The 20,230-nt window shown below is 44.7% G+C and overlaps 1 protein-coding gene across 5 annotated transcripts in view; it reads right to left on the bottom strand.

Annotated features, from left to right (window-relative positions):
• Nucleotides 1-426: 426 nt before the first annotated feature.
• The window catches only part of DYRK2 (dual specificity tyrosine phosphorylation regulated kinase 2), a 57,379-nt gene continuing 37,575 nt past the window's right edge, over nucleotides 427-20,230 (bottom strand). Inside the window, exons 1-3 of one of the 5 annotated variants that reach the window (XM_077265221.1) lie at nucleotides 18,413-19,199; nucleotides 15,144-15,268; nucleotides 427-6,039 (exon numbers count right to left, since the gene is read on the bottom strand). In XM_077265221.1, coding sequence (XP_077121336.1) covers nucleotides 4,438-6,018 — 1,581 coding nt within the window. In that variant the 5' untranslated portion in view covers nucleotides 6,019-6,039; nucleotides 15,144-15,268; nucleotides 18,413-19,199 and the 3' untranslated portion in view covers nucleotides 427-4,437. Of the gene's footprint in view, nucleotides 6,040-15,143; nucleotides 15,269-17,775; nucleotides 18,386-18,412; nucleotides 19,200-20,230 lie in introns of those variants that run through there. The other 4 variants (XM_077265222.1, XM_077265224.1, XM_077265219.1 and 1 more) reach the window with 4 other exon arrangements.

Here is a 20,230-nt window from a genome sequence, read left to right as displayed (position 1 = left end):
ATCTAAGGATAAAACTTATGCTTTCCGAAAGCAGAAGCCATGAGCACAGGTCTCATACGCACAATGTCCTGTTTTGAAATGTTACCTTTTTGACTGTGTCTACCCACTGATTGCATAACTAAGTGACATCTATACTACATGAAGTAGACATGAAGTTGGAATTTTGGAAAACCAGTTTTACCCTAGATAAACATTTGTGAAATAATGTGAGCTGAATCCTGAGAGAGAGGAACCTGGCATCCTGATTTTCAGGATTGTAGGCGTTGGACATTTATGGCATGTCTAATCTGTAAGCCATGAATATCTTATAGTAGGAAAGCCTTTAAAGACAAGGTCAACCATTCATATGACAAAACACGAATGAGGAGCTTTTCTGAATCTTCATAGAAGCAAAAACCTCTCAGCCCAATTTATAAAACAGGCAAATAAAGGCAAAAGGGACATACGTTTTATTCTGAAATGATCTCTGGCCACGACAATAAATTTTAACAAATATTCACTGGAAATGCATTCTTTCATCTGCTGTTCAATACATACAGTATTATAAAACTGGCCACTGATTCTAGTCCACTAGAACATCTCCAATGTAAAAAGTGGAGCCAGCAGCATCGCACAGAAAATGTACAAGTCCACATTCAATCCAAGGGTTTCACATATTATCAGTACACACAATTGCAGCATATTACAGTCACATGTCTAAGATGTTGCTCATGAAGCAAAGCGAAAGCCTAAGGCCGTGGTTATTACAATCAATCCCAAAAGCGAGAATGCTCTGAAGACCTCGTAAGGAGCAGGTTTCGTGTATCCGATCCCTCATGTGGCATTCAACATTCTCCATTTAGGATGCTGGAGGTCTCGGATTAATAACCAGAGACATAAGCTATTGTGAGAATTCACATAGAAATCTTCATAAGAAGATATCTGCCACGATGTAAAAAAAACCAAAACAAAAATAAAAACCTTCAATACAAGATCACTCACAGTCATGTTTATGATAAATGTGATCACGGGGCTACACTGTAATCTAGAGAAAAGCAGGAATCTGCCGGAAACCCTTCTAATAAGGGTACGAGACTTACCGACTGTCCCTCTGGGTTACAGTAGAGCCCAACGTAAGAGCATATGCACTCCAAGGTCAGACATGAAGAGAGGCTCAAATGCCTCGCACCTAGTAAAAGTCCCCGGCTTCACGAGGCCAGGTTATTAGAAAAGGAATGCACTTTGGTTCTTACCAAATGCCCTGGGATTGAACACACTACAAAAACTGAAAAAAATGTTTGAGGTAATTCTTCAAAGAAAAGAAAGATTTCCTACCAAGTGTAGCATAACAAAACATTGTACAAAAAGAAGGATCGGTGTACAAACGTAGGGAACCAATAAATCATGGATTGTACCTGGAGATTGACTCAAGAGCTTCCTCAACCCTTCAATAGCATGGAAGTCATTTCCAGCAGTCTGGTCAGCGAGAAGAAAACAATACTACTGTTATCATTCTTTGTAAGGCCTCGAAGTAAGATGGTGATATTAAGACAAGTCCGAACAATCTGTAATAAAGATGCCTTTACCGCGAGGAGTAAAATGAGGCCAAAACATGCCCAGCATGGCATCAGTGTCAGAAAGGCACGTGGTTCACAAAGGGCACAATTTAACTCCTTCTGTTGCTGCACTTTAATTATAAACATACTTATGAGCTAAATAAGCCCCAGAGGGTTCATAAAACTGAGCTAAACAAGACTGCAACCAAAGAAACAGCAACGCATTGTGCCATCACGACCGCTGTGAATAGTCCAAGACGTCCCTCGACAATGGGAACCTGTGAGACGCAATATTGTTTCCAGGACAACTTATAGCAGCTCAGCCCTTAAGAAAGTAATGACAAACTTGCACTTAACATGCTTAGTGTTTTTCCGCTTTACACTACAAAAGGCTTCAGAGAAGAGAGCCGCTATAAACTGAGACATTGCATGGCTGTAAGTTCAAAAGTAAAAATAGACGTGTTCAATTAGATTGGAAAAATGGGTAATAGCGCCACTTAAGTCCTCAGGCTAGGACTGGTACAGCAGCTCTTATCCATCTACTTGAATGGGGCAGAGCTGCATTACCATATATTGCCCATGGACAAGAGCGGCGTTGCTACTGAAAGAAGGCACCCATGCTTTTCCAATATTACACAACTCTATAAAAAACTAAAAAAAAAAAAAAAGTCCTGACACTAAGCTACAGACACAAAATAGATGACGAAATAAGTGCATTCAATGCCCAGTGGGCGCAGGAAACATACAACATATTAATGGGGTCATCATTAAATTAGAGTTTAGAATATATAGTCCATATTCTGCTGGCACAGTCAGTGACGGCCAGTGTTCTTTCACTAAACACAATGTGCAAATTACCAGTGTGAATATTTAGTCTGACAACTATATAGAAAGAGCCTTCTATAATAAATACATCCCTATAATTGGAGCAGACGGCTAGGAATTCTTCATATTAACGAATATTAACTCAGATTACGGATCAATACAGTTTACCTGTGAAAAGATGGCAAACACTGTAAAATAAAGTGTTAAAAATTCACGTTGCCTCACATCAGTGCCGATGCTGAACTGTGCCTTTATCGAAAGTTTAAGAAAACGGACCACCAGCAGATCTAGTGGTATTGGGGGACCATGCTTTAAGTGCAACTAGAAAAACACAGCTGCAGGCTTGCAGAGTAAAGAAAAAGGGGTTAACAGTCATTCCTTCAAAGGATCAGTCTTTTCAGGATTTTACCATTGGGGTAGATTGTGCTATGGTGGAAATTTTAGAGAGGGATTTATAGATTTTTGCTGTAAAGATTTATTTTAATTATTAATGTGACTAAATTCAAGCTCACTGCTCCTGGGACTGAATGGTATTCCGACAGTGCTATAAAAGCAGGGAAAGATAATATTGGGCAGATACCAAACTTTGAATTGTATAATCCATGTCACAGAGGGTCTTCCCCGACCAGCAAATTCTGGCAGGTCAGACTACCTAGAACACCCATGCTGAGAAGGGAAGTCATGGTGTAAATATTTTTAATGCCTCTACTAAAGGCCCCATACATACTAGATTATAGTTGTCCAAAGCCGACAATTTAGTATGTACCGGGGTCTCGGACTCTGCCTCCCCCGGTAATGTTGGGTGAGATAAGGGTTGGAATTTAAAATACCCGACCATTTTGTTCTTTACCAATGCAAGTTTGCAGCAGCCTACTTTGCTCTCCCTATAGAGAATGCATGAACACTTGGCCCAGCTAAGCATTCATGTGCATGGAGGACAAAGCAGTTGGCTATAAACTCAAGGCATTTGGGCACCTTAAGTAGTAGGAGGTACTGAAATCCATACCCATCCACAACCTAAAGTAATTCCTATATTCTGTATACCTTATCACGATTAATCCAGGTCCTAAATGGGGGTGGTACATAACAGATCCTTTCCTGAGGAAGGAATTCGTATCTGCTAAACACCAGCTCAATTTTTATTAAAGGACAGCTGAGTTAAAAGTTTGCAGCCCTTTACACTTTCCACCTCAAGAGAAGACAAGGAGCCCGGAAGACCCCCTTTTCTTCTTAATCCTTTTCCACTTTGGAACTTGTGTATGAACTTACATTTTTCGACTTTCCAATTGTTTAACTACTACACTATCATTCTCTTTCTTTTTTGTGCCTTGTGCATGGATCCTCTCTTTAGTGGTCCCGGTGTCATACCCCAACCCATGGTGCTCTGCCCTATGCATAGCATGGTGGATTGATAACGATCAACGTTCTGTTGTGGTCAGAACAAGTAGTGGGGTTGATTGGGCACATACAAAAGAAAAAAAAAAAAGTTAATGTATACCTGACAATCCCTAAGTACCTAAAATAATAAATATATGTATTGAAATCTTTTAAAAAGGTTCACTTTCCCTCATACCAGTTTACTTGCTTAAAAACCTTGTCCATCAGTTCTTTGAAAGACATGAAAAAATATGCAAAATGCATACTCCACAAGGGATGTTTTCACTCCAAATGTGCACTGTATATGCATACCATAGTGTGCGTCTGTACGAAGTAGTTGAAATAATACAGGGCTAGATTGTAGTAGTGCGACAGTCACGGCTTTAAAAATGAATCAATGCTAGTTAAACCATCTGAAGACAATAAGTTATGTTTAACAGTCACCAAGTCAGTGGCCAGCCACTGATTTTGACACTTTCTAGACAAAGCCAATTATAAACTATATACTTTAAAAAAAAAAAAATGATAAAACCTTAAAGCATCGTCCCCAATGTTTAAATACAAAATTGCATTATTACTAAAAAAAAATGACAATGGCTGCACAGAAAGAGAGTTGTTACAAACAGAGCGATTAAAAATATTCTGAATGCGAGCTGTAAGCATAAGGCTCAACAAGGTGTTCGAAGAGTTGTTCATTAGATCAGCTAACAAGCTTTGGCAACACAGTCCTCTGCTGAATATTTCCATTGGCGTCAGTCATTTGGGCCAAATTAGTTCTTAGTTTTGCAGCTGAGCCTGATGTGGGAGGTAACTTAGAAATGGATGTTATAGCACCAGAGCTTTCAGTTATTCTTTTGGAAGAGGCCTTTTCTCCAGTTGGAGGCTTTGGCAAGCGTCTACGTAGCCAATGGTGTCGTAACGCCTGGCTGGGCGTCATGCGCAAAGCAGGATCCCATTCTAAACACTGTGCTAGAAAATCAAGAAACATGGGATCATCACAGCCTTTCAAGGCAGTTACCCAGTCCCTACTTCCAGGAGGGCCTCGTAGTTTTCCTCTTCGAGAACGGCTGCCGTTCAGAACCACAGACCCATCTGGCAGAGTGGTAACAGTGCAATAACGAGGGTAACCTTTGGAGCTGACAAAATTCTTGCCCCGTTTTGAAGAATCAAGCAATTTTTGAGATGGCATCCCCAGTAATTCAATCATACATGCCAATTGATCTCCTTCATCTTCACCAGGTAAAAGTGGATAACCAGTCAACAATTCTGCTAGAATGCAGCCCAAGCTCCACATGTCAATAGGCATGCCATAGCGACCGCCAAGTATTACCTCTGGAGCTCGATAAAAGCGGGACTGTATGTATGTGTACACACGCTGATGCTCATAACAGCTGGAACCAAAATCGATCACTTTGATGCCACTTCTACCCTGTTGTTTCAATAAAATATTTTCCGGTTTAAGGTCACAGTGGATTATTCTGTTTTTGTGCAAAGCATCCAAGCACTGTAAAATTGAGTGGGCAAACTTGCGGACTAAAGGCAGGCTGAAGCCTTGAAATTTGTTTTTCTTTATGAGCTCATAGAGATTCATGCTCAGCAGCTCGAACGTCATGCAAATATGATTGCGGAATGTAAAGTTCTCCAACATGTGGATGACGTTCATGTTGTTGTCTTTATCCTGCTTCTTTAGATGCTCCAAGATCCGTATTTCTTCTGCGGCTTGACGATGGAAACGTTTCTCATTCCTTACCATTTTTAAGGCCACGTGCTGATGGAGTTTGTGATCATAAGCCTTCACAACTTGCCCAAAACTTCCTTTGCCAATTACTTTAAGAACTTCGTAACGGTAAGCAACATGATCATGTGGCACTTGCACATAAGAACCCTGGACATCATCGTAACCACCATTATTTGAACCACCAATCACACCTTGACGCTTCTTTGCATTTGGACCCAAAAAGTGAATTTCAGGATAGTTGAAAATTTCATGGTGCTCAAAAGCGGTTAGTTTTTGCATGTATTGCTTCATTGCTTGTTCTGGGGTTAATGAAGAGGACTTTACTTTGGTTGTCCCATCTGAGGATTTCAAAGAGCTAGAACTTCCTTGTCTACGGTGTGTGCTTTCGAGTTGTCTATCGGAAACAACAGGCAATCCAGTTTTACTAACAGCTGTGAGCCCGTTGGGTTGTGTTGTCAGAACAGTTCTTTTGTTGCTATTGTCTTCAAACAGCTGCTGAACCTGGATCTGTCCATGGCTGCTAATGTGCAGATGTTCATTCATCGTGTGCTTATTGCCTCCAATCTGAAATACACAATTTCATGTATTAAGTTTTTTCTTTAAAGGAAACAATTATGTTAACCATCTCAGAAAATGTCAGCATTGACGTGAACCTTGCTCTGGCTCATTGCTTGCATACTTCAACCAGGCAAAATGATAATGTTGTTTACTTTACGTATCCGTTCACACACAGTCAGATACTGCTGTCACCTTGTCACCATTGTTTTTTCTTCAAATTTCCAAAGCATTAAGAAGGGATGTCCTACTAGGACAACAATTCCATAAAGGGGAGTTATCATAAAATGACCTATTGTTTAAATGGAATCGGTCAGAAAATTTCAAACCCAAACTATTTATATGTGCATGCAAAGGGCCTGAAAAAAGTATTCATACCCTGTGAACTTTTTCACATTACATCAGCAAACTTAAATGTCTTTTTCTGCGATTTTATATGATTTACCAACACAAAGTAGCAAGTATTGTGAAGTGTAGAGGAAATTATACATTGTTTTATAAATATTAAAAAAATATATAAATCTGAAAACTGACGTGCAATTGTATTCAGCACCCTGTAGCCTGACACCTCTAAATAAAATGCCTCCAGAAGTTACATAATTAGTAAAATGAGTCCACTTGTGAGTAAATTATTCTCAGTGTAACTACAGCTGTTCTGTGAAGGCCTCAGAGGTTTGTTGGATAATATTAGGGCTCAAGCAGCATCATGAAAACCAAGGAACACACCAGACAGGTCAGGGATAAAGTTGTGGAGAAGAATAAAGTAGGCATCACGCTTGGAACATGGGTAAGTCCGGCGAAAACACAGCATACAAATAAGACGGGATAGAAAAAGGAGAGGAAGGCACTAAAGGTAGGGCCATCTCCTGATACCAACCAGTGACTCTGTCCCTAAGCTTCCCTAATCCCCTAAGCAGGTCCTTCCCCCACCCTGATGTCACAGGCCTTGTCCCTGACTGTCACCGCAATGTACCCTGGTTAGTGCACTGGCCATCAAGGACGCTAGGTAATACACAGGGGAAGAGAAACACGGAACAGTCAAAAATTGAAATACCCAGCTCCTGCTCAGCTGCTAAGCTCCAAACCAGCAGAGAAAAAAACAGTAGTATAGCAGAACTCCCAAAGCAGCAACACCACTGTCACACTCGAGTGCCACACACCAAGGTGGTCTTGCATAGAACAAAAACACTATAACCAACTATTTAAAGGGAGATTGGAGTGACTACCAACCAACATCAGCTGACCAGCCTAAAAGAACAGCCAGCAAGTGACTGACATTAACTCTTGCTGGACCAAAATGAAAAAACAATATTTTGATTTCAGCAGACCTAGAGTTGCCACAAATCCCTTAACCCCTTCCCGACATGTGACGGAATAGTACGTCACATGTCGGGACCCCCGCTTTGATGTGCGCTCCGGCGGTGAGCGCACATCAAAGTCGCGACATGTCAGCTGTTTTTTGCAGCTGACATGTGCGCGCAATAGTGGCGGGTGAAATCGCGATCACCCGCCGCTATTAACTAGTTAAATGCCGCTGTCAAACGCAGACAGCGGCATTTAACTACCGCATCCGGCCGTGCGGCCGGATATGAGCGCATCGCCGACCCCCGTCACATGATCGGGGGTCGGCGATGCTCCTCCATTGTAACCATAGAGGTCCTTGAGACCTCTATGGTTACTGATCGCCGGTGGCTGTGAGCGCCACCCTGTGGTCGGCGCTCACAGCACACCTGCAATTCTCCTACATAACAGCGATCTGATGATCGCTGTTATGTAGCAGAGCCGATCGGGCTGTGCCTGCTTCTAGCCTCCCATGGAGGCTATAGAAGCATGGCAAAAGTAAAAAAAGTGAAAAAAATAAAAAAAATATAAAAGTTTAAATCACCCCCCTTTCGCCCCAATCAAAATAAATCAATAAAAAAAAACCCCAACCTACACATATTTGGTATCGCCGCATTCAGAATCGCCCGATCTATCAATAACAAAAAGCATTAACCTGATCGCTAAATGGCGTAATGAGAAAAAAATTTGAAACGCCAGATTTACGTTTTTTTGGTCGCCAGGACATTGCATTAAAATGCAATAACGGGCGATCAAAAGAACGTATCTACACCAAAATGCTATCATTAAAAACGCCAGCTCAGCACGCAAAAAATAAGCCCTCACCTGACCCCAGATCACGAAAAATGGAGACGCTACGAGTATCGGAAAATGGCGCAATTTTGTTTTGTTTTTTGCAAAGTTTGGAATTTTTTTTCACCACTTAGGTGAAAAATAACCTAGTCATGTTAGGTGTCTATGAACTCTTAGTGACCTGGAGAATCATAATGGCAGGTCAGTTTTAGCATTTAGTGAACCTAGCAAAATAGGCAAGCAAAAAACAAGTGTGGGATTGCACTTTTTTTGCAATTTCACTGCACTTGGAATTTTTTTCCCGTTTTCTAGTACACGACATGCTAAAACCAATGATGTCGTTCAAAAGTACAACTCGTCCCGCAAAAAATAAGCCCTCACATGGCCAAATTGACGGAAAAATAAAAAAGTTATGGCTCTGGGAAGGAGGGGAGCGAAAAACGAAAACGGAAAAAGCTCCGGGGGTGAAGGGGTTAATGATTTGTGACAGCAGGGTTTAGTTATAAAAAAATAAATAGCCCAATCTCTGAACATCTCACGGAGCACTGTTCAATCTCTCATCCAAAAATGGAAGGAGTATGGCACAACTGCAAACCTAAAAAGACATGGCCGTCCACATAATACGTACATCCTAAGAAAGGAGAACACTAATTAGAGAAGCAGCCAAGAGGCCATGATCATTCTGGAGGAGTCCAGCTTGCAGTATTAAAAAAGTCATGAAGGGGACACAGCTAGCATGTGGCGAAAGTGCAAACTCTATGTAAACACTGTGTGGCAGAAAACATTAGCCTGAAAACAACATCCCCAAAGTAAAACATGGTGATGGCAGAATCATGCTGTGGGAAGGCTTTTCTTCAGCTGGGACAGGAAGTTGGTCAGAGTTGATGAGAAGATAGAAAGAGCGAAATACAGGGCAATTATGGAGGAAAACCTGTTAGAGGCTGCCAAAGTCTTAAGACTTGGGTGTAAATGCACCTTCCAGCAGGACAATAACCCTAAAAATACTGCCCGAGCTACAACGGAATGGTTTAGATCAGAGTACTGTATATTCATGTGTTTCAATGGCCCAGTCACAGACCGGACCTAAAGCCCATTGACAATCTGTGGCAAGACTTGATAATTGCTGTTCATAGATGCTCATCATCCAATTTCACAGAGAGAGAGCTAGTTTGCAAGGAAGAATGGGCAAAAATGTCATCCTCTAGATGTGCAAAACTAGTAGAGACATACCTCAAAAGAGCTGCAGCAGTAATTGCAGAGAAAGGATTTCTAAAAAAGTATTTACTCAGTGTAAGTGGGGAAGGGGGGACAGAATACAAATGCACGTCACCACTTTCAGATTTACACCTTTAAAATATTTCTAGAACAATGCCTCGTTTCCTAGATATTTCACAAATACTTGCTAATATGTGTTGGTATATCACAAAAATATCTCCCAAAAAATACATTAAAGTTTGTGGGTGTAACATGCAATAATGCGGAAAAGTTCTTCACGGGGGTATACCGTAAATACCTTTTAAAGACACTATAGATCTTTCCAAGATAAATCCAACAATACCTTTACATAACAAGTCCATTCTTATGGTACTAAGAAATCAGCAATTTTGATATGCAAATGAGGCTGAACAGCTATTTGTAGATCTGAAGTCTCTGTCACTCCAGCTCTATTCTCTGTGCTGTGCTGTGTGACTTCAGGCAAAAATGTTGTCAGTCAAACAGAGGGTAGAAAACAAAAGTGCAGTGCCATGATTTTGCTAGGATGGACGCCTCCCAAAGAAGCAGAGCAAAACGCGCGTTGGGGCAGAGGGATGCCATAGTATCCACTGGGATTTGTGCAATACAGCTATACATCCACGTTTTTCTGCTATTTTAAAAGCCCCGTCTCACATAGCGATTTACCAACGATCACGACCAGCGATACGACCTGGCCGTGATCGTTGGTAAGTCGCTGTGTGGTCGCTGGGGAGCTGTCACACAGACAGCTCTCCCCAGCGACCAACGATCAGGGGAACGACTTCGGCATCGTTGAAACTGTCTTCAACGATGCCGAAGTCCCCCTGCAGCACCCGGGTAACCAGGGTAAACATCGGGTTACTAAGCGCAGGGCCGCGCTTAGTAACCCGATGTTTACCCTGGTTACCAAAAAAAACAAACAGTACATACTCGCCTTTCGGTGTCCGTCAGGTCCCTTGCCGTCCGCTTCCTGCTCTGACTGAGCCGCCGTACACTGAGAGCAGAGCGCAGCGGTGACGTCACTGCTGTGCTCTCACTTCTCACTGTACGGCCGGATCTCAGTCAGTGAGAGCAGGAAGCAGACGGCAAGGGACCTGGACACCGAAAGGCGAGTATGTACTGTTTGTTTTTTTTTACATTTACGCTGGTAACCAGGGTAAACATCGGGTTACTAAGCGCGGCCCTGCGCTTAGTAACCCGATGTTTACCCTGGTTACCAGTGAAGACATCGCTGGATCGGTGTCACACACACCGATTCAGCGATGTCAGCGGGACCTCAACGACCGAAAAAAGGTCCAGGCCATTCCGACACGACCAGCGATCTCGCAGCAGGGGCCTGATCGCTGGTACGTGTCACACATAGCAAGATCGCTATGGAGGTCGCTGTTGCGTCACAAAACTTGTGACTCAGCAGCGATCTCGCTATGTGAGACGGGGCCTTAACATCGGACCTAACAAATCATTGCACTGCACTTTTGCTTGCGGCTAGCAGACATTTGGCCTTTGGTTCACTAACAGGCTGACTTACAAATCTTTCCACGTAGGCATGCTTATATAGCAGCCATTAACCACTTGTTTTTTTACCCTGTTTTTCCTGTGATACCTTACTGATATCGTATTTGCACTTTATACAACCAATTGTTTTCAACCCATCACAGATCGGTTCTCGTATTTTTATAGGCATAGTGTTAGGCAGAGTATCTAATCACTGAGGGATGCTATACGAGCAGCCTTTGGGTACAGTCCCTGGGTAGTTCAGTCATGACTACTTACCATTGGCATATTTTGTAACTGATTAGGATTGGTAGAATATATAATTGCATGTTTACATCCTGTGACATACTGTGAACAGAGTCCTTTTTATCCAGCATCTTTCTTTGTTAAATTTACTTTTTTAAATACATTTTTTTTAACAGTTCTCAATAAAATATAATATTTTACTTGAACTGAATATACTTTTACCTGGGTAACTTATCTGTGGTAAATTTGGTGGCCGTAAAGATAATTGTCACATGCATCATTTCTGCCATAATCAAGGCGACTGGCCTGACAAGCCCATCAAAGACTTCAGCTGCTAGCTTTGGAATCCACAGTAACCAGAAAATCAGACTCGCCTTTATTTCTGGCAACATTGCTAAATAAGATAATTTTGGTACCCATAACTGATTAGGCATCATAACTTATACAATTCTGGAATCTAAAGGTGTCTCCAAGGTAACAGCTATTAACAGATAAGACAATGCTGTACACCAAGATGAAATGTTTTCTATCATTTAGAATACTAGCTGGCTCTACCACTGCAGTGTAATATATGCAGCTCACAAACAGAGGGATCGGCTGACAGTCATGTTTACTATGCCAGCTTAATAGGTGCCCCCAGACATAGATCAGACTGGTTGCTCTCCCAGTCCTGGTTTCTCGGGGAGATAAATAGCATTTGAGGGGTCTCCAGATACTTGTCCATCTCTGCCTATCGAAATAAATCCATGTATGGCTATAAGGAAGCAGGGCAAGACAGCTCTTTACCATTCACCTAAGGGTATGGCCATCTTAAGTAACAAGCGGAGACATGATTGAGGATATTGAAGGTATGCAACAGAAGAGCAGCAGAAGAAAACAAGGAAGTAAATAGACATTTACTACCAAATCCTTTTATTGTAGCTGGGAACTATAAGGGAAAGGTTTGCTGGACGGCTCAGTGACCCCAAGACGACGACCACCGAACAGCAGCAGAACGGGGAACTGACATCTTATTCCTAAAATGTTTCAATACGGAGCAGCTGTCCGCCACCTGTCTGCCCAATACCACAGCATCCAACAGCTGCTATACACTAAAAAGCAGAAAAGATGTAGCTGGTGTAAAACAGGCGCCACACGAGCTGACCGAATGTGACCCAGCACAGATAATTAACTAAAAACTCTGCATCCTCTAATGAATAATACAAGGCTCAACTATAAAAAGCCATTAACTGCCATTTGTATCTCTTAGAGAAAGTTCAGGGAAGGTGAAGAAGAAACCAGATGACTACAGCCAGAGTCTGACAAAAAGAAGACTCAAACGGAAAATAATGGAATGTATCTCAATGGTGGGTCTAAATCTGAAAGAATGATATATTTACACAAACACTGAAACACCACAACATACACAACACAATATACCTAACCGCTGAAATAACACACAATATACCCAACCGCTGAAATAACACAATATATACCCAACCGCTGAAATAACACAATATATACCCAACCGCTGAAATAACACAATATATACCCAGCCACTGAAATAACACAATATATACCAAACCGCTGAAATAACACACAATATACCCAACCGCTGAAATAACACAATATATACCCAAGCGCTGAAATAACACACAATATACCCAGAAACTGAAATAACACACAATATACCCAACCGCTGAAATAACACAATATATACCCAGCCGCTGAAATAACACACAATATACCCAAGCGCTGAAATAACACACAATATACCCAGCCACTGAAATAACACAATATATACCAAACCGCTGAAATAACACAATATATACCCAAGCGCTGAAATAACACAATATACCCAACCACTGAAATAACACACAATATACCCAGCCACTGAAATAACACAATATATACCAAACCGCTGAAATAACACAATATATACCCAAGCGCTGAAATAACACAATATATACAACCACTGAAATAACATAATATATACCCAACCGCTGAAATAACACAATATATACCCAACCGCTGAAATAACAATATATACACAACTGCTGAAATAACACAATATACCCAACCGCTGAAATAACACAATATACACAACCACTGAAATAACACAATATATACAACCACTGAAATAACACAATATACACCCAACCGCTGAAATAACACAACATATACAACCACTGAAATAACACAATATATACCCAACCGCTGAAATAACACAATATATACCCAGCCACTGAAATAACACAATATATACCAAACCGCTGAAATAACACACAATATACCCAACCGCTGAAATAACACAATATATACCAAACCGCTGAAATAACACAATATATACCCAAGCGCTGAAATAACACAATATACCCAACCACTGAAATAACACACAATATACCCAGCCACTGAAATAACACAATATATACCAAACCGCTGAAATAACACAATATATACCCAAGCGCTGAAATAACACAATATATACAACCACTGAAATAACATAATATATACCCAACCGCTGAAATAACACAATATATACCCAACCGCTGAAATAACAATATATACACAACTGCTGAAATAACACAATATACCCAACCGCTGAAATAACACAATATACACAACCACTGAAATAACACAATATATACAACCACTGAAATAACACAATATATACAACCACTGAAATAACACAATATATACCCAACCGCTGAAATAACACAATATATACCCAACCGCTGAAATAACACAATATATACCCAACCGCTGAAATAACACAATATATACCCAGCCACTGAAATAACACAATATATACCAAACCGCTGAAATAACACACAATATACCCAACCGCTGAAATAACACAATATATACCCAAGCGCTGAAATAACACACAATATACCCAGAAACTGAAATAACACACAATATACCCAACCGCTGAAATAACACAATATATACCCAGCCGCTGAAATAACACACAATATACCCAAGCGCTGAAATAACACACAATATACCCAGCCACTGAAATAACACAATATATACCAAACCGCTGAAATAACACAATATATACCCAAGCGCTGAAATAACACAATATACCCAACCACTGAAATAACACACAATATACCCAGCCACTGAAATAACACAATATATACCAAACCGCTGAAATAACACAATATATACCCAAGCGCTGAAATAACACAATATATACAACCACTGAAATAACATAATATATACCCAACCGCTGAAATAACACAATATATACCCAACCGCTGAAATAACAATATATACACAACTGCTGAAATAACACAATATACCCAACCGCTGAAATAACACAATATACACAACCACTGAAATAACACAATATATACAACCACTGAAATAACACAATATACACCCAACCGCTGAAATAACACAACATATACAACCACTGAAATAACACAATATATACCCAACCGCTGAAATAACACAATATATACCCAACCACTGAAATAACACAATATATACCCAACCGCTGAAATAACACACAATATACCCAACCGCTGAAATAACACAATATACCCAACCGCTGAAATAACGCAATATACACAACCGCTGAAATAACACAATATACACAACCGCTGAAATAACACAATATACACAACCGCTGAAATAACACAATATACACAACCGCTGAAATAACACAATATACACAACCGCATAAATAACAATAAATACAAATACTGAAATAACACAATATATACACAACCACTGAAATAACACAATATATACAAACACGAATATATACAAGCAGTAGAATAAAAATACTAACAATGAAAAAGCCCATTTATTCCTCCGGTAATGTACAGGAACCTTGTAGCCTCCCCAGCAGACATGAAACAGACGCCTCTGCTGCTTGGCTGTCACCCTGGCTGCACCTTGCACATTTATTTCTATAAATATCAATGTCTTGGCTGAATTTAGAAGCCAAAGACGATTAACAGACAATCTAGGAAGGCTAATAGGCTAATGTTGTACTGGCCATCCGAGATGCTTACCGTGTGTGTTGCGTTGCTGGTTCTTAAGGGCGGCAATGATACCGGTGATGATGGCACTGTTCCTGCTGCAGAACGGGGCAAGGCCGGAGACTGCTGCAGTTGGCTAGTACCCTCACTTCCTCTGCCTAAAATGCAAGGGGGAAAAAAAAACACATGATTCAAAACAGTTATAGCAAATATGTCCATTACATCCCGCTAATGTCCGGTGCCGAGCGCACTGCACCATGTGAGATCCCGGCTACACCCAATGTAATAGAAAACCGCGAGCATCCAGTGCAGGGTAGATGTATGGCCATGATACACAACACAATAAACTTCTACTATAGTACTATATATAACATGGAAAAGAAAAGGTGCATAGCAAGAGATAAGACACAGGCCACCGTGCCCTGCAGTGTGGGGTCATACGTCACTGCCATGCCCCGCGCAGAACGTCGCCGCAGGAGGCCGGGCCCTACAGAGAGGGTTCATAAGTCACCAATATGCCCTACAGAGAATATCGTCACACACAGGCCATGCCCAGCACCAGCCATAGCCACAGACAGCCGTGCCCGGTGTAGGACACAGCCACAGGCAGCCGTGCCCAGTGCCAGCCCCAGCCGCACACAGGCCGTAACCGGTGTAGAACACAGCTGCACACAAGCCCGTGCCCGATGCGGGACGCCGGCCCGTGCCCGCTGCGGGACACAGCCACACACACAGCCGTACCCGGCGTAGGACACAGCCACACACACAGCCGTACCCGGCGTAGGACACAGCCACACACACAGCCGTACCCGGCGTAGGACACAGCCACACACACAGCCGTACCCGGCGTAGGACACAGCCACACACACAGCCGTACCCGGCGTAGGACACAGCCACACACACAGCCGTACCCGGCGTAGGACACAGCCACACACACAGCCGTACCCGGCGTAGGACACAGCCACACACACAGCCGTACCCGGCGTAGGACACAGCCACACACACAGCCGTACCCGGCGTAGGACACAGCCACACACACAGCCGTACCCGGCGTAGGACACAGCCACACACACAGCCGTACCCGGCGTAGGACACAGCCACACACACAGCCGTACCCGGCGTAGGACACAGCCACACACACAGCCGTACCCGGCGTAGGACACAGCCACACACACAGCCGTACCCGGCGTAGGACACAGCCACACACACAGCCGTACCCGGCGTAGGACACAGCCACACACACAGCCGTACCCGGCGTAGGACACAGCCACACACACAGCCGTACCCGGCGTAGGACACAGCCACACACACAGCCGTACCCGGCGTAGGACACAGCCACACACACAGCCGTACCCGGCGTAGGACACAGCCACACACAGCCGTACCCGGCGTAGGACACAGCCACACACAGCTGTACCCGGCGTAGGACACAGCCACACACAGCCGTACCCGGCGTAGGACACAGCCACACACAGCCGTACCCGGCGTAGGACCCGGCCACACACAGCTGTACCCGGCGTAGGACACGGCCACACACAGCCGTACCCGGCGTAGGACCCAGCCACACACAGCCGTACCCGGCGTAGGACCCGGTGTAGGACACAGCCACACACAGCCGTACCCGGCGTAGGACCCAGCCACACACAGCCGTACCCGGCGTAGGACCCGGCCACACACAGCTGTACCCGGCGTAGGACACAGCCACACACAGCCGTACCCGGCGTAGGACACGGCCACACACAGCTGTACCCGGCGTAGGACCCAGCCACACACAGCCGTACCCGGCGTAGGACACGGCCACACACAGCTGTACCCGGCGTAGGACACAGCCACACACAGCCGTACCCGGCGTAGGACCCAGCCACACACAGCCGTACCCGGCGTAGGACACGGCCACACACAGCTGTACCCGGCGTAGGACCCAGCCACACACAGCCGTACCCGGCGTAGGACCCGGCCACACACAGCTGTACCCGGCGTAGGACACAGCCACACACAGCCGTACCCGGCGTAGGACCCGGCCACACACAGCTGTACCCGGCGTAGGACCCAGCCACACACAGCTGTACCCGGCGTAGGACCCAGCCACACACAGCCGTACCCGGCGTAGGACCCGGCCACACACAGCTGTACCCGGCGTAGGACCCAGCCACACACAGCCGTACCCGGCGTAGGACCCGGCCACACACAGCTGTACCCGGCGTAGGACACAGCCACACACAGCCGTACCCGGCGTAGGACACGGCCACACACAGCCGTACCCGGCGTAGGACACAGCCACACATAATAGACATAACGTGCCGGCCCCAGCCATACGTAACAGACATAATGTGCTGGCCCCAGACTGCACACAAGGGTGGGCACACATTAGGACCAGCCATGCGGCCATTGTTCAGGGCTTCCCATTAGATGGGCCATGGAGCAGCTTTCCCTAGTGACAGGTCTCCCGGTCACCGCCGGTTCCGTCTCCAGGTACACGGACCAGACAAAGCGGGGAAGGCGGGTGTTAACCCCGTCGGGCCCCTGCCAGGCCTGCAGGAACATGTCTGGAGAGGGTGGCAGCACAGGCAATGGCCACAGCTGTGGCAGTGGGAGCAGCAGGCGCCGCCTGTCACCTGCAGTGTCCCCGGAGCTCACGTTTCATTGTCCCGCGATCAGCCCTTACCGCTCGGATGCACCGCCGCAGCCGCACACGGTTTCCTCGTTAACATGGCGGCTGAGCAGGGCGAGTACAGCCGGGCGCAGGGACCTGAACTCCGGACTCTTGATCCCCCACCGTCTCCACGACCTCCGCTCCCCGGCTTCGTCTCCGACCAGCGCGACAGCGCCCCGGCATCCCCGACCTCGTCACCGACTCACAGCACGAGCAGCCCTCCGCTCCCGGCGATCACCCAGGGGAGTCAGTGTGGGAGGAGAGCAGCCGGGAACACAGGCCCCGCCCCCCGCACTGCGGCCACTCCCACACACTGACCGCCCACACGTCTCACCGACCCTCGCACAGGCAGAGCGGCGGCTGGAGCTGCTGTCGAGGCCGTACTGCTGCCTGTCTGGCTCGGAGGCGGGCGGCGGTCACACGCTCTGGAGCGGGAGGAGGAGACGCCACTTCTGGTGACCAACCGTTGGCGAGCGGCTGCAGTGTTGCTAAGCAGCGACATGACACACTATGCACAGACTATCAACAAGAAAAAGCCGTGCGGGAGGGCGTTTGTTTTTAAGAATTAAGGTGGCAGGAGGCGGTGTGTAATCATCAGATGGCCGGCAGACGATGGCAGACGAGGGCGGGCCCGAGAAGCGAGAAGTACCTGCTGGCGGAGGCTGTCATTAGTGCAGTCCTGTAGCCTCTCCGGCATGGCGCCCCCTAATCCCCCGGATCACACACTGCACCCAGACCTCCAGCACATGGGCTAGCTGGCTGACAATGCGCGCTGTGTTGCTAGGACTCCATGTGTTTGGTTTGGCAGCCATCCATTGTCACCTGCTGCCATCACACAGTGCCCCACTGGTGGCATGCACAGGGCTGTGGGAGTTACTGGTTGTAGGGTCAGACGGGTTTACTGACAGAGCAGCTGTGTGTTAGTATCCCTGACAGAAGAGGCCATGGATGGGGGCTGGGATGTATAGGATCTGTATGGGGCGGGCTTCCTGTACAGTATTATGCCATAACCCTGGACCACCAAGAGTCCACAAAACTGGATTTCTGCCTAAGAAGAGCGCAGCAGCCGATGACAAACCCATACTGACTGGTGCGCTCTGCATAGGCGCTGACTGAGATGATGAAGGCTGCCCTTTACTCTCCCGCAGAGACCTACTGGGGAACCTGTGCTGGATTTAAACAAATTACCACCTGTAAAAAACACTAAAGTTACAATAAACTTTGAGAAAAGTTTTTAGATGCCACATCTAATTCTAATGAGGATTGGGGATAGTGTGAAGAATAAAGTTAAGGTAATAAAGTAGTTACACAAAAAAAAAAAAGTACAAAAAATATAACAAAGTTTAGCTTTGGTTTTAAAATTTGATGTAAAAATTCAGTAAAAAGAAGAAAATCGAGGGTGAAACTGATTACATTAGAATGTTCTAGCAATCTAATACACATGCTTGGGCAATAAGGGCTTCAATACTGGACTGGTGGGAGGGACTCGGAAGTGCCAGTGGTCCATGGAGCAGGAGGGCAGCGTGGTTCTCTGGCCATACGCCAGTCCTGCCCATCACATGAGTTACTGGTTGGCCACTGGTTAGATCACATGTTGCAACTTCATGTCAGTCCAGCAGTTTTCTGACCTTGGATCAGTCGGTAGAAAAGAAAAAAAAATCAAGAAACAGTTGCACAAATGCTTCATTCACTTTTATGGCGAGGGTGGTGGTGTGGGGGGGTAATCAGCTGCTTGAAGAGATATTCCCCCAATATCAATTTCAGCTCAGTGATTTAAAGGCCAAATATAAATAAAGTTGTAAAATACAATCAATTCCTAACAGCGGTCTCTGCTGACATCACACAAGGGCACACCCTGTAGCTCCTTTATGGCAGGTCGCACATGCTCAGTGGGTACCTGCAGAGAGGCAGTGTATGTGTGATGGCACCATCCTCACTGCACAGGGTGCAGACTTGTAGGATCGCTGCTTCCAAAAGGTGGCACTAGAGTTCTAGTCCTCTTCCTATCTGAAGAGACAATTTGCATATTTAACTTCCCAGAGGAGCATTGCAAGGCTTAAAAGTCTCAGCTTGAAAGACATGATCAGATTGGATGCGGTGATCATCTACTTCACTTTTAGTCTGCGATATGTTTCTTCTTTCACTTAGGTTTCAAGAGAAAAGTAATCAGAAGAAAAATCCTAGCATTTCTGAAAGTTGAATCATGGTTACACACAATATTGAATGCAATCCACTAGTAAAATAGCGGCTACAGCAACTTGGAAAGTAGTGCAAGTAATGCAAGGGACCCAGAGGAGAGGTTACCTGTGAACCTCATAGACTTATAGGAGAAAATTGCTGGGGATGCCAAATCCCCTTTCTTATCGGGAAGGGAATCTGTCATGTTGAAAATTATATCTAATTTCCAGGAAGGATGTTATATAGCAGGAATTGATCAGATGTGCATTTTGTTGGGAAAAGTTTCAGT

Source organism: Ranitomeya variabilis, chromosome 5, assembly GCF_051348905.1.
Source record: "Ranitomeya variabilis isolate aRanVar5 chromosome 5, aRanVar5.hap1, whole genome shotgun sequence".
Lineage (NCBI taxonomy): Eukaryota > Metazoa > Chordata > Amphibia > Anura > Dendrobatidae > Ranitomeya > Ranitomeya variabilis.
The sequence above is the reverse complement of the archived record's forward strand: the minus strand, read 5'-3'. Positions and strand labels throughout refer to the sequence as shown.